At 42.9% G+C, this 13,924-nt stretch overlaps 1 protein-coding gene and 1 non-coding gene across 2 annotated transcripts in view; both read right to left on the reverse strand.

The window, feature by feature from the left end:
• Window positions 1-13,924, reverse strand: part of SLC6A11 (solute carrier family 6 member 11) — a 119,947-nt gene that overhangs the window by 14,819 nt on the left and 91,204 nt on the right. Inside the window, exon 8 of the mRNA XM_065886239.1 lies at window positions 9,304-9,428. Coding sequence (XP_065742311.1) covers window positions 9,304-9,428 — 125 coding nt within the window. The remainder of the gene's footprint in view (window positions 1-9,303; window positions 9,429-13,924) is intronic.
• On the reverse strand, window positions 6,420-6,526 carry LOC136130127 (U6 spliceosomal RNA). Its single transcript, XR_010656319.1, has one exon. It is a non-coding gene; the product is annotated as a U6 spliceosomal RNA (small nuclear RNA).

Genomic DNA, 13,924 nt, shown 5'->3' on the forward strand with positions numbered 1-13,924 from the left:
CTTAGTTTATTCTAGGGGTCACAATCCAGTACTATCATTATTTATTTTGCTGTTCAAATTATCCCTGGTTTGGCTATTGGGAACTTCTTCAGATTGATTCCTGTGTCTTTTTGACATACCTCCAACATTTTTCTGAGTACTTTCTTATTTTAGGGGCACCATGATACGTTCCAACTTCATCTTGTCCTTCCTGCACTCAAATCAATTGCTTCTCCAAGGGGCTCTGGTTCCTTTCTAAATGGCATTTAGAAACCAAGATCTGACCACTAGGTATGCTCATTGCTACTGGAGTATCGTTGCTCACAAACCCTCTCAGCACACAAAGCTAGGAAACATGTATACGTATATTTACCCACACAAACATACATGCTTATGCGTCTATATCTACCTGTATAAATGTTAAAACCATAAGTCCATACTTACACCTCCAATTCTAATACAGTTCATTCTAGCTTCTTTACTTTCCTTATTTGTAACATCTTTTTCAGGCAGTGAAAAATCTGCCTCAAATTATCTATATTGACTTGTTTGTTCAATCCTAACATAGCCATGTAATAGTTTAGAATTGCTAACCCATTTCCTTTTACCAACAAGGGTACAGTAATTTTTTTTAGCCTTACAGTTTCCAGTCAACATACTGCTTCCTGAAATTCCCTTATGTTAGCTCTTTTCTTCCCCATTCTCTTAAGTATGGTTGCATTGTTCGTTTGTAATACAGTTAAGTTTGTTCGTCACTATTTGTATTACATTTTGGTTCCACCCACAAAAGGCAACTATTTATTTTGGGTGGTATGTGAAATATTACTGTGACTCTAAGAGTCAGAACTAATAAAGATATATACTCAGGGAAGGGGTGCTTCCTTCTCATCCTTACTTCTTATTCTTCCCCCTTTTCTATCCCTTTCTACCCACCCCTTCTGGTAACCATGCTCTTTCTTTTCTAGTTTCTCCTATTTATTTTTAAATAAATAAATAACAAGTTTATTATTAATAATTAATGATATTAATATTAATTCTTAATTATTAATAAATAATTATTGATAAAACTTAATAAGTTTTCTCCTTTGTATTTATTTATTTTCTGTCTATTTTTACACAGACACACAGACATATTTTCTTTTATCTCCTTCTTTCTTACATAATGGGTGGAATATCATAGATACTTGCTTTTTAAACTTTGATCTGCATACCTATTTTTAAAAATATGCTTCAATTTCCATTTACTTGATTTTTTTTATAGTGAATAAATGTTGAATTTTTCAAAGACTTTGTCAGTATCTATGGAGATAATTTTATGATTTATTTTATTTGGGCTATTAATATAGTGTGTGATATTAATGGCTTTCTTAGTGTTAAATCAACCTTACATTACGCCTGTAATAAACCCTACTTGGACATGGTATATTACCTTCTTAATGTGATTGTGGATTCTAATATTTTGGATTTGAGTTTGCTAATATTTTATTTAGTATTTCTGCATCAATACACATGAGTGATATTAATCTGTAGTTTTCTTTCTTTGCATTGCCTATTTGGTTTAGGTATCAATATTATACTTTTCATATAATAAGTTAGGAAAGTTTCCTCCCCTTTCTATGCTCTGGAATAATTTATAGAGCACTGGGCCTAGCTGGTTCCAAAGGTTTGGTAGAATTCTTCTGAGAAACCATCTGGGCCTGTTGTTTTTTTGTGGGGTAGTTCCTCAATAACTTTGTCTATCTCTTCTATGGAAATTGGCCTGTTTAAGCTTTCTAAATCAAATGGGGTCAATTTTAGCAATCTCTATTTCCCTAGGAAAATATTCATTTCATCTAGGTTTTCAAATTTATATGCAAAGAGGATTGCAAAATAATCTCTTATGATTTTTAAAAATGTCTTTCGCTTCAATGGTTATTTCCCCTTTGTCATTTCTAATTTTGCTATTTGCATGTTCTCCCCCCTCCTTTTATTTTCTTAATCATCTGGTGATTTGTCTATTTTTATTTCTAAAAACCTAGAATTTTAATTATTATTACTTTAACTTTTATTAGAGTATAGTTGATTTACAATGTTGTGTTCGTTTCAGGTGTACAGCAAAGTGAATCAGTTATATATATACTGATATATAAATCCACTCTTTTTTGATTCTTCTCCCAAATAGGCCATTACAGAGTATTGAGTAGAGTTCCCCATGCTATACAGTAGGTCCTTATTAGGTATCTATTTTATATATAATAGTGTGTATATGTCAATCCCAATATCCCAATTTATCCCTACCCCCTGATCCCCTGGTAACCATAAGTTTGTTTTCTATACCTGCAACTCAACTTCTGTTTTGTAGGTAAGTTCATTTGTACCCTTTTTTTCAGATTCCACATATAAGCAATATCATATGATATTTGTCTTTCTCGGTCTGACTTACTTCACTCAGTATGACAGTCTCTAGATCCATCCAGGTCTCTACAAATGACCCAATTTCATTCCATTTTATGGCTGAGTAATATTCCATTGTATATATGTACCACATCTTCTTTATCCATTCCTCTGTTGATGGACATTTAGGTTGCTTAATTTATTATTGTTTAAAAACCAGATCTACTATTTTTCTATTTTCTACTTCATTACTTTCTGCTTTTATCTTTATTATTTCCTTCCTTGTGCCTTCTTTTAGTTCATTTTGTTATTGTTTTTCTTATTTTTCTAAACAGGGGATATAATTAATTTATTTTCATTCTTTCACTTTTATTGATAAATGTGTTTAGTAAAGTTTTCTCTTATTGTTAGTTTATTTCTATCTCTGTCTCCTTGCATCTCCTGCAGTTTTTGCTTCATAAAGATTATTGCTGTGTTATTTAGTGCCTACATTTGTGTGTGTGTTATATCTTCATTGTGAATTGTGGCTTTTAACATTAAAAAGCATCCTTTGTCATGCTTAATGCATTTGGGCTTGAATGCTACTTTGTCTGATATCAGAATTGTTATCATCATCTATCCCTTTATTTTTAGGCTTTGGAATCATTTTGTTTTAGATGTGTCTCTTATATACAGCACATACAGGCATACCTCAAGAGATGTTGCAGGCTCAGTTCCAGACCACCACAACAAAGTGAATGTCACAAATAGAGTGAGTCACATGAATTTTTTTGGTTTCCCAGCAAATATAAAAGTTAGGTCTACAGTATACTGTAGTCTACTAAGTGTACAATACCATTATGTCTAAAAAAACAATACCTTAATTAAAAAACACATGATTACTAAAAATGCTAACCATCATCTGAGCCTTCAGTGAGTCATAATGTTTTTGGCTGGTGGAGGGTCTTGCCGCAATGTGGATGGCTGCTGACCGATCAGGTGGTGGATGCTGAAGGTTGGGGTCGCCGTGGCAATGTCTTAAAATAAGACGACAGTGAAGTGTGCGGCATTGGTTGACTCTTCTTTTCCAGAGCGATTTCTCTGTAGCATTCCATGCTATTTGATAGCATTTTATCCACAGTAAACGGGGTATGCAGGGTTGCCACAAAGTATTAATTTGCAAAAAATGCAGTATCTGCAAAGCACAGCAAAGTGAAGCACGCTAAAACAAAGTCTGCCTGTGCGTAGGTCTTATTTTCTGAGCCAAACTGAAAATCTTTTTCTTTTAATAGTTAAGGTCATTCACATTTATTGATATGATTGACATATTTGGTCTTAACTGACAATGTATTTTATAAGTATGTATATCTTTATATGTATCTCTATGAATTGTGTATTCTTTGTTCTTTTTTTATACTTTTATTATTATTATTATTTTGGTATTTAGGAAGGTTTATGTTTTTATTCTAGTGGTTACTTTTATACTTGTACCTTTTTTAAATGCTCTTAGGCCCTTGTTCTCTTATGTAAATCTTGACTATCTGGCTTTCCAGGTTTCACCCCCAGTATCCTTTACCATCACCTATTGCTCATACATCAGTGAGCTCTTTCTATTGATATTTTCTCTTGCCTCCTCTACTTTTTGGTTAATGATTTCTACTCTGTAACAGTATGTAGCATATTTCTACATTAGTCCTCTATCTTTTTCCTCACCTTTGTTTTGGTCTTATATGTATACTTATATATATTTTAAGTGCTTACCATCAGCCCTATTTCTGAAGTTTTCCCAGTCGTTAATGGGTTGGACGAAGTTCACCCTCCGGCAGATTCTTCCAAAGGGCTGAAGATTGTATAAGTCTCTAAGTTCTTGTATATTGAAAATGTTTTTTCTATAGCCTGCACATTTGAAGACATGGCCGGATATCAAATCTTTGGTTCACACTTCTTTGTGTGAATTTTAAAAAAATGCTGCCCCATAGTTGCCTTGTATGTGAGTTTTGAAAAGTATGATGCCAGTTTAATACTTTTGCTGTTATAAGTTATCTGATCTTTTTTTGCCTGGAAGGCTTGAGGATTTTATCTTATCTTTGAAATCTAGTATCTTTACTAAGATGTCTTGGAGTTGATCACTCTGGGTTAATTTTCCCTAGTACCCAAGGAGTCCTTTCAATGTGTATATTCAGCTCTTTTTCTGTTTCTAAAAAGTCTTCTTGGATTATAGTTTTAAATATTACCTCTGTTCCATTGTTTTATTTATTCATTTTACTTTAGGGGCTCTGATAATATGAATGTTTTCTTCTTTGCTGGTCTTCCCTCTACTTTTTTGGAGGGATCATTTTTACTTCTTTACGTCATTTTCATTCACTTGGTTGTTTTCCTTCCTTTTAAAAATGCCTTTTATTAAGACTATTCTCCATTTGATACTTTGCAATTTATTCTTCATTTCTTTTTTTTTTTTTTTTTTTTGCGGTACGCGGGCCTCTCACTGCTGTGGCCTCTCCTGTTGTGGAGCACAGGCTCCGGACGCACAGGCTCAGCGCCCGTGGCTCACGGGCCCAGCCACTCCGCGGCATGTGGGATCTTCCCTGACCGGGGCACGAACCCGTGTCCCCTGCATCGGCAGGCGGACTCTCAACCACTGTGCCACCAGGGAAGCCCTATTCTTCATTTCTGAGATAACAATATCTTTCATTTTTCCCCTGATTTCAATCAACTCCCTTTTCATTCATTCCTGTTCTCCCCCTCACGCATTTGTTAAAATTTCCGGTTCAAAGAGTTTTTTCACATCCTCAGATGCTTGTTTGAGTATATTTAATTCTGTTTGGAGTGTTGACTTACAGTTTTCTTCTATTTCATGGTTGTTTTTCAGAGGCACAGTGTGGTTCTTCATAGACACGTGGGAACTTTCTACTCCTGATTTTCTATAGTAGTTCTGCAGGGACTTGACTTTTCTCTTGTTCGTGTTCTTGGGTATTTTACAATAGTCCCAGCTTAACAGCGCCCTCTTCTGCCAGTATTGCAAAGTCCAGGTACATTAGCAGCCTTTTGTTCTGGTGATGGGGGAAGGGTGAGCTCCCATTTTCACACCCTGACTTTATGGTTCTCTTTTGTTTTGCAGGTATTTACATTTTATCTCCTTTTCTTGGTGTCCCTTCACCATCTCATTGTAAAAGGGTGTTTTTCCTTTCTTGTTGCCTTTTTTCTCCCCAAGAAGCTTTGTGTTTCAAATGGTACCTCCTTTAAAATGTTCCTGTCCCTTTGAAACGGTCCGTGCCCCTTGAAATCACACCTACACTGAATCCCTTCTCTGTAGTCCCAGCTAAGGGATGTGTCTGGATCCTTCAGGTTTAGAGTAGATTTAATCTTTCTGGTGGTTGCTCCAAATCACTCTTAGGTCCTTTCACTAGCCTCTATCTTCTGTCTGTCGCACAGTTTTTCTCGGTTTGCCTCTGCGGTGGAGACTGAACTGGGATTGGTGATTTTTCTTTCTGTTAGTTATCTGCAGCTTCGACATTTTCTGCTTCAGATTATGCGGGGGGCATGGTTTTCTGTAGAATATTCTTTTCCCTTCTTGTTTTTTTCTTTTTTGGGGAAAAAAATGGGGATATATGTAGCTATATAGCTGTCGTCCTCAGATACTCTTACTTCCTCTAATTTTTAAAAGAGTTTGTGTAAGAGGGATGTTATTTCTTCTTTAAACAGTTGGTAGAACTCGCCAGTGAAACCAGCAGGGCTTGGAGTCTTCTTGGCAGAAAGATTTTTGACAATGAATTCAATTTCTTTTCAAAATATACAGCCATTTAGTTTTTCTATTTCTTCTTGACTCAGTTTAAGTAAATTATGGATTTTTAGGGATCTGTCCATTTAATTTACATTAAGTTGTTCATGATATTTCCTTATTCTCATTTTTAATGTCTACAGTATCTGTAGCCATATCTCCTCTTCCATTCCTGATATCAGTAATTTGTGTTTTCTCCCTTAATTAGTCTTGCCAGGGTGTTATAAATTTTGCTATCTTTTCTAATACCAAATTTTGGCTTTGAAAATTTTCTCTATTGTTTGTATGTCTTAACTTTACTATTTATTTTTAAAATATGGAATGCTTCACAAATTTGCGTGTCATCCTTGCACAGGGGCCATGCTAATCTTCTCTGCATTGTTTCAATTTTAGTATATGTGCTGCTCAAGCGAGCACACCTTTATTATCTCTTTGCTTCTACTTACTCTGGGTTTAATTTGTACTTTTTTTTCAGCTTCTTCCGATAAAAACTTTTTTTACTTTAAACCCTTCTTTCTAGTGAGAGAGTGGCGTGGACATATATACACTACCAAATGTAAAATAGATAGTGGGAAGCAGCTGCAGAGCACAGGGAGATCAGCTCGGTGCTTTGAGACCACCTAGAGGGGTGGGATAGGGAGGGTGGGAGGGAGATGCAAGAGGGAGGGGATATGGGGATATGCGTATACATATAGCTGATTCACTTCATTATACAGTAGAAACTAACACAACTAACACAAGCAATTATACTCCAATAAAGATGTTCAAAAAAAAAAACACCTTCCTTCTAATTAGGTAATTAAAGTTGTAAATTTCCCTGTAAGAACCTGCTGAGAAGGGTGAGTGGGGGGGGGGGCTACATACTTACAACATGCAATTTATCCAAATGGCGGGAACTCCTAAAGGGGATCTTGGTCTGATTCACACCGCTAACCATAGAGCAGGCTTACCTGCTTGGCACCAGGAGTGACACAGGAGGGTGAAGCAGAAGAGGCTAGAGCCAGGCTGTACCACCTATGGGCTGTGTGGCCTTAGGGGACCCACTTCATGCTCTGAGTTACAGAGTCCTCGTCTGTAATGGGCAGTATAAAGTCCAGGACTGCTGTCTATGTGAATGACGCCCCCTGGAGTTGTGCAGGGCATATTCTGCACAGCCACAAATGCAGGCCTTGATAAAGCATGCCTTGCAGAGGTGCTATGAGCATTTCATGAGGTAGTATATGAACAACCACCCCAGGGCCTGACAAGTGAGACACAGTAAATCAATTATGGTACATCCATTCAGTGGAATACTATACAGCCATCAAAACTCATGATTGAGATCTTTATTTACTGTGGCAGAAAGCTCTCATGCTTTATGGTGAATCGAAAAATGCAACCTAATATGATCTAGTTTTCATTAATATAGATATAGCTATGTATGTATGGAAAATCCTGGCAGGAGAACCCCAAAGTGTAGTGAGATTCAGATCGGAGACTTTCCTTTGTCAATATTTCAGCATTTTTCTACAGTGAATGTGCTTTCAATTTGAAATAAGAAAAAAAAAACAATAAAATTTATTTCTAGTTGGCTCTTTTGCTTTCTCTCCATGACTCTTCTCTGAGCTTCATCTGTAAAACGGAAATAACGATAAAAAGGATAACAATAGTGCTGTAGATATCCTATAGCACTCAACACCTGAGTTGGGAATTAGTTTGCTCATTTTACAGAGGAGGAAGCAGATTCTCAGAGAGGGCAAAGGTCCCTCAGAGAGGGCAAAAGTCCCATAGAGAAGGTAATGCTGCCTCCTCACAGGGCTGCCCCATGGTTTAATGTGAGGGAGGAACATGAATGTTTTGTGAAGTGCGAGGTGCCTGCCCCCAGTGGGCAACGGGATGGAGTGGTGAGAGCATGGCCTAGATTAAATCTAGCCCTGTTCTTTCCAGTCTGTGTGACCTTGGATAAGTGATGGCACGTCTCTGAGCCTCAGCTTTCTCATCTGTAAAGTGGGGATAGCAAAACTGCCACCTCGGAGGGCTGAGTCGAGGATCATATGAGACAGTTCGTGCCCAGAGCAGGCGCTCGATGATTGAGAGTTTTGATCATATTAATATCCTCTGGTCCAGCTCTGGCCCCCTGATTTCAGCAGGGACTGTCCCTCTGACAGACACCATGCAAAGGAAGGTGGAGTCCATGTGGTCATGAAGCAGAGCTTGGCAACCAGCTTCCTGCTCCAGTGTCCACATCTACCACCCTGCCCAGCTTGATGGGTCAGAGTGGTGCTTCCCTCTCTGTGCGTGCCAGGCAAAAGCAGCCACACCCTAGACTGGTGTACTCAGTGGAGGGAACGAAGCCCCAGGGGTGCGTCATAACAAATGGAGGGCATGACCAGCATTGAGTAGATGGAGGCCAGGGAGGCTGGGCCCCCTGTGACGCTCCTGCCTAACTGTCCTACCAGACAATCTTGCAGGTGAAAACCCTATTTAGATGTACTGGAGGTGAGAGGCTAACTCTGTTATGGAAACGCAAACTATTTTTGTACTTTTAACTATACATTGAATTTTCCCAGAATTCAAAAAAATGTAAATCAAGGGGAGAGTTATTCACCATTTTGCACAATTACCTTCGCAGCAATAACCCTACCTGTGGTGTGTTTGATACAAACACACGTCATCTTACACTAGGAATGTCACACTCGTGGTGATTCTACATCTAGAACAAGGAAAGGGAAAGAGGTCCTCCAAGCAGAGGGAACAGCACGTGCAAAGGCCCTGGGGTGGCAGGGAGGGAGAGAGAGATGTTGCAGAAGTGAAAGCAGACCACAGTGTGGTGGGGCAGAGTGAGCACAGGGGAGCAAGGTGGAGGGTGAGAGACCGCAGGAACTGGGCAGTGCAGGGCCTTGGGGGCCACACTGAGAGGTCAGCCCTAGGAGAAGCCAAAACAGGCAGTTCTTCAGGGAAGGACATGTCCAGGTTTGCATTTTGAAAAAAAAAACATCACTCTGCAGGGTCAGAGGTGCATGGAACAGAGGGGACAACGGGGGAGGCAGGGAGGCCAGTGAAAGCTCCTGTGGTCGACCAGGTGACGGTTCTCTGGGCTGGTGGCTCCCTCCCAGGAGCCTGGTTTGTGGATGGACAGTGGGCCCCCTCCTGAGACCTGAGCCCAGGAGAAGAGCGAGTTGAGGAAGATCATAGTTTCTCTTTGGCAAACTTACCTGACTCTGCTACCTCGGCGATGGGCACCCCTTGCTCATATGCCATGAATCCCAGGACTGAGAAGATGGCAAAGCCGGCTATGAAGCTGGTGCCGCTGTTCAGGCAACAAAGCATGATGCAGTCCCTGTGGGAAAGCAGCGAGAGGGGCTTGGGTCAGGGTGGGTGGAACCAGTGCAGTACTGGAACGTTCTGAGCACCATGGCTGTCCCACTGCCTGAGGAAGCCCTTGTGGTTCAGAGAGCGTAGGTGGCTGGCCCACGATCACACAGCTTGTCCTGCATTTCTAGAAGGTAAGGTAGGTCACAGACCAGAAGCATGGAGAGGGGGTGGGAAGGAAGGGAAGCTGGCAAGTGGGAAAATGCACAACCGGTGAGGAAAGACTTGGAGACAAACCATCACTCCTCCAAATTCCTGGTAGGAGAGAAAACCAAGGGAAGCGAGAGAGGATTGATTTTCTAGGAGCTCAAAACATGAGGATATAAGCCCCTGAGAGAAAGGACTGCTTCCCTGACAGTGGAGCAGCCTTGGGAGACACACCCCTCCTGGCCCAGCTCTTTACCAGAGCGGCATCTCCCAGACCTCACTGCAAGCGTCTGCTCTTCTGCTGCGAGGGGCAGCCCCTCCCAGGCCAGACTCCTCATGGGGGCTTCACCAGAGCAGTGACTGCTCCCTGCTCTTGGGAAGGGCTCACAGCAAAGAAGCAGCAGCATAAAGCCGTGATCAAGGAGATTTCAGACTACAAATGACAGGGTTTTGCCAAGATGAAGAAGATGGAACCCTCACATCCGGGTCCCTTCAACCTCGGGCTGTGCATCCTCACTCAGATGGGTCAGGGAATCAGCCTCTCAGGACCTCAGCCGCCACAGAGCGTACACATAGGAATCGGGCTTACAACACCTGTGATGCTCCACTTCAGAGGGAGGGGCTCTGGGTGTTTTGTCCAATCTCCCTGAGGCATGACCAGCCTGGAGCATCCCTGCAATGGCGGCGAGCTGGCCTCTGCTCCCACCCTAGCAAGCAGGACCAGTCACCTTGCTCCGTGGTGCTTTTCTTCCCGGACCGCTCTTGCCACTCACAGTGTAAGAACTTCCTCATGCTGGGTTCGACCCAAATCCACCTCCTCTGGGGAGTTTTAGTTCTACCCTCCCAAACATCTGTTTTAGTTCTACCCTCCCAAAGATCTGAAGATATCCCCTTCAGATCCCCCTGAGGTTTTAGCTCGCTCATTTAGACCTCCCAGTTCCCTTATCAGTGTTCCTCATCCTGCCGGTGATCTGAAATTCACTCCAGCTTCTCCAGACCCTTTTCCAATGTCACATCTAGGACTGAGCACCAGACTCAAGAACAGAGCAGGACTCTCACCTCCTCTTCTCCTGACACCATACTTTTTGTAATGCAACCAAAGGTTACACTGATGTTGGTGACTGTGACCCCCAGTTGCATTGCATTGCATTGACCCTGGGAATCAAGGGCATGGTGGAAAGAGCATTAGACTGGGCGTCAGGAGCCTTGGGTTCCAATTCCCCTTGCAATAACTTCTCTCTGGGCCTGACCTTACCAGCTATATGACAAGGTGGCTTGGATAAGAGGGTCTCTTGGGCCTTGTGATTGATTTAAGTCATTTTTCAGCAAGTGGTCACTTCCATACCTTCTTCCTTGGGGCAGAGTATATCTCCCTGCCCCAAAGACTTTGGGCTTAGCCACGTGACTTGCTTTGGCCAATGAGCTATCAGCAGGTGTGACACAAGTGGAGGCTTGAGATATGCTTGTGCAACTGGTCTTGTCCTTTATCCCTTCTGTGATGTGCCATGAGAAGGACTTTTCCAGGGGAGCTGCTGTCCCTGCAGCCTTGACCCCAGAATGTACACATGGAGCAGTCTTGAGCCTGGCCTGGACCCTGGAGCCAAACCTGCCCAACCCACAGCCTGAAGGAGAGAGTGCCCAGCTGACCAGCAGACTGGTGAGCAATAAAAGCGAATGCTTGTTGTGGTGAGCTACTGAGTTCTGGGGCTGCTTGTTACACAGCATTCTTGTGGCAGTGAGTGACTGATACAGGTCCCTTTAAAGAACTCTTCTGGCACTGTGGACAGAGGCTGGGCTGGCAGGCCTGGAGACTTTATCTGCAAGACTGATCACCTCCTCTCTAAGGGAAATTCAGCTCAGCCCAGGAGGGCAAAGTTATTCCTAAGGCTGGGGTAAATCTGCCCTGCATGCCTGTTTCTGGCCCCTGACTTATCCAGCAGTCCAAAACAAGGCAGCACTGGTGAGCAAAGTTTTTTCTCCATAGCCTCTCCATTCTGGAATTCTCCTGTGTTTTTTGGACCTGCAGTGTTGAATATTGTCACTGAATCCCGAGGCCCAGGGAGGATAGTCACACACTCAAACTCTTTTGTCATCTGCTGGGGAAGCTGGGATGTGAATCTAGTTGTCTCAAACACCAAAGCCCACTCTTTTTCTAGGAGCTACACAGTAACAATGCTCCCTAAGAATTCAGATTTCTAAATCCTGACTTGGAAAACAATCTTTGGGCGTCCATGTGGCTGTTGAAAACAAATGTCCCTTATTGCAAGGTTCCCCGCCCCCCCTCCACCCTGAGTGACTTCCTCACATCACAGAGGGACAGAAGCTCTGAGCAGACCCGAGGTGCTTCCAGTCCTGTGCCCTGCACCCCCTTCCTCGGAGCACCCCAACCTCCAAGCAGAGAGAGCTTAGCGGCCTGTGTTCTGAAGTGAGGATTTTCCCCATCTGGTTTGCTCCATCTCCAGCCCTCTAATTCCTTCCCCATGGGGCACCTTCTAGGTGAAGAGCTACGTAAGAAGCGCTTTGAAGTTGGCAGGAGCTGAGCTGGGCTTTGAAGACCTCCAGAAGCTATTATGCTGTCGGAAGAGAGGGTATTAATTTACTCCCTCTGAGTTGGGAAGATGCGCTCAGGGAAAAATTTGGAAACAGAAATAAAAGGAGCCCTCAGATTTTGCAATGTCACCTAGGGGATTTGCTTTCTGCTACTGACAGGAGGGGAAAAAACCTGCCTGTTGGAGGGGGAAGCAGAAGGGATCTGGGGCAGTCAGCATATTTCACCCACCTGCTTGGCGAGGAAGAAAGTTGCCATTGCCACTGCCCTGAGACGAGGCATGATATCCCAGCCTGATAACGACGCATTCTCGGCCAAATCCTTGTTGACTGTAGTAGTTGGGGAAGAACTGGCCAGGCCTGGGAGTGAGGGATAGGGGTGCAGGAGCCAGAAAGGCCCAGGTTCAAAGCCACGTTCCATCAAGCAAGTGGCGTAGCCCCGGTCTCAGTTTCCTCATCTGTATAATGGTGTGGCTCCTTCCTCGCTTCCTTACACTTCAGCCAGTGTTCTCCTAGGCTTGAGGAATGGTGGTGAACAAGAGGACCCAGACTGTGTCCTCATGGAGCTGACGGCCAAGCTGGAGGTGATGGACAGTGACCTAGAGATTTCCACAACGCCCAGCACAGAGGGCCCGCGCTGGACGCTGGCTGCTGATGTGCTGACAGCTGTACGCAGACAGCTTCCCTCTCCAGCATCCGGAGGGTGTCACACTCAACCCAGACCAGAGGTCTGCCTGCTGCTCTCCCTGTGCCTGCGCCCTTCTCTTCTTACCCGTGGTTCTATTTTGTATCGTGGCTGACAGTGTGCTACATCTCATTCCCCAGACCCACCTCCTGTGAATGCATTGAAGGATGAGAGGCTCTTCTGGACAAACTGGTCTGACCTCCCACCTCTCTAACATCCCTCTGTCCAACAGTACCCAAATGACTTCTCTGCCTAACGGCCCAGGGACAGCAGAGCCCACTGGCTTCCCCTGTGGCCTCTCCTCCAGCATGTTGGATCTGTCCCCTTTCATTGCCTTGGTTTCTCCAAGTGGCAGTCTCTATAGACTGGAGCTGTGTGTATCTCCAAACATAGCGATTTGGGCATCTCACACGTAGTGACACATACAGCACACGGCTGACTTAACAAACGGGTTGGTAAAGCGATCACAAAGCCAGCTTTCAGGGAGGATGCAGCGGAGTGGTAGGATAGAGATTAGAAGAAAGTGGCCAGAGTCCAGGTCTACCACACCTAGCTGGAGGAATGACATCCATGAGCCTCAATTTCCCTCCCTCGAAGATGGGGATAACACGGGAGGGACTTCCTCACTGACAAAAGTTCTCTGAAATGATGCTCCCACTCGAGCCACACAACAACCAAGTGATGTGGCTGTCACGTCCAAGTTCCCATCCCGCCAACAGACTGTGACATGGCCCCTCTCACTGGACCCTCACCTGCATCCAACAGGGGTCATTTTTAGACCACAGCTCATTTGCTAGTTAAGAAAAATAAGCTCATTATTTTAAGAGTGTGTTGCTGATTTTTCTCTTGGTGTTTTAGGGTTTTTCATATGGGCCTGTTTGTAATCTTTAGATATTAGGGGTGCCAACACTTTGAGTATCATATTATATGTTGCTCGTATGTCCTTTAACTTGGTAGATGATTTTCATGTTTTGCTTGGAGATGTAATGCAGGAGGTATATAGATAACATTTGTATTAATGTGACTTTTTAAAAATTATAAAAGCAATATGTACTCAAGAGTAAAGACAAGGCAAAGCAAAACAT

The sequence above is a fragment of the Phocoena phocoena genome, chromosome 10 (genome assembly GCF_963924675.1).
Source record: "Phocoena phocoena chromosome 10, mPhoPho1.1, whole genome shotgun sequence".
Classification (NCBI taxonomy): Eukaryota; Metazoa; Chordata; class Mammalia; order Artiodactyla; family Phocoenidae; genus Phocoena; species Phocoena phocoena.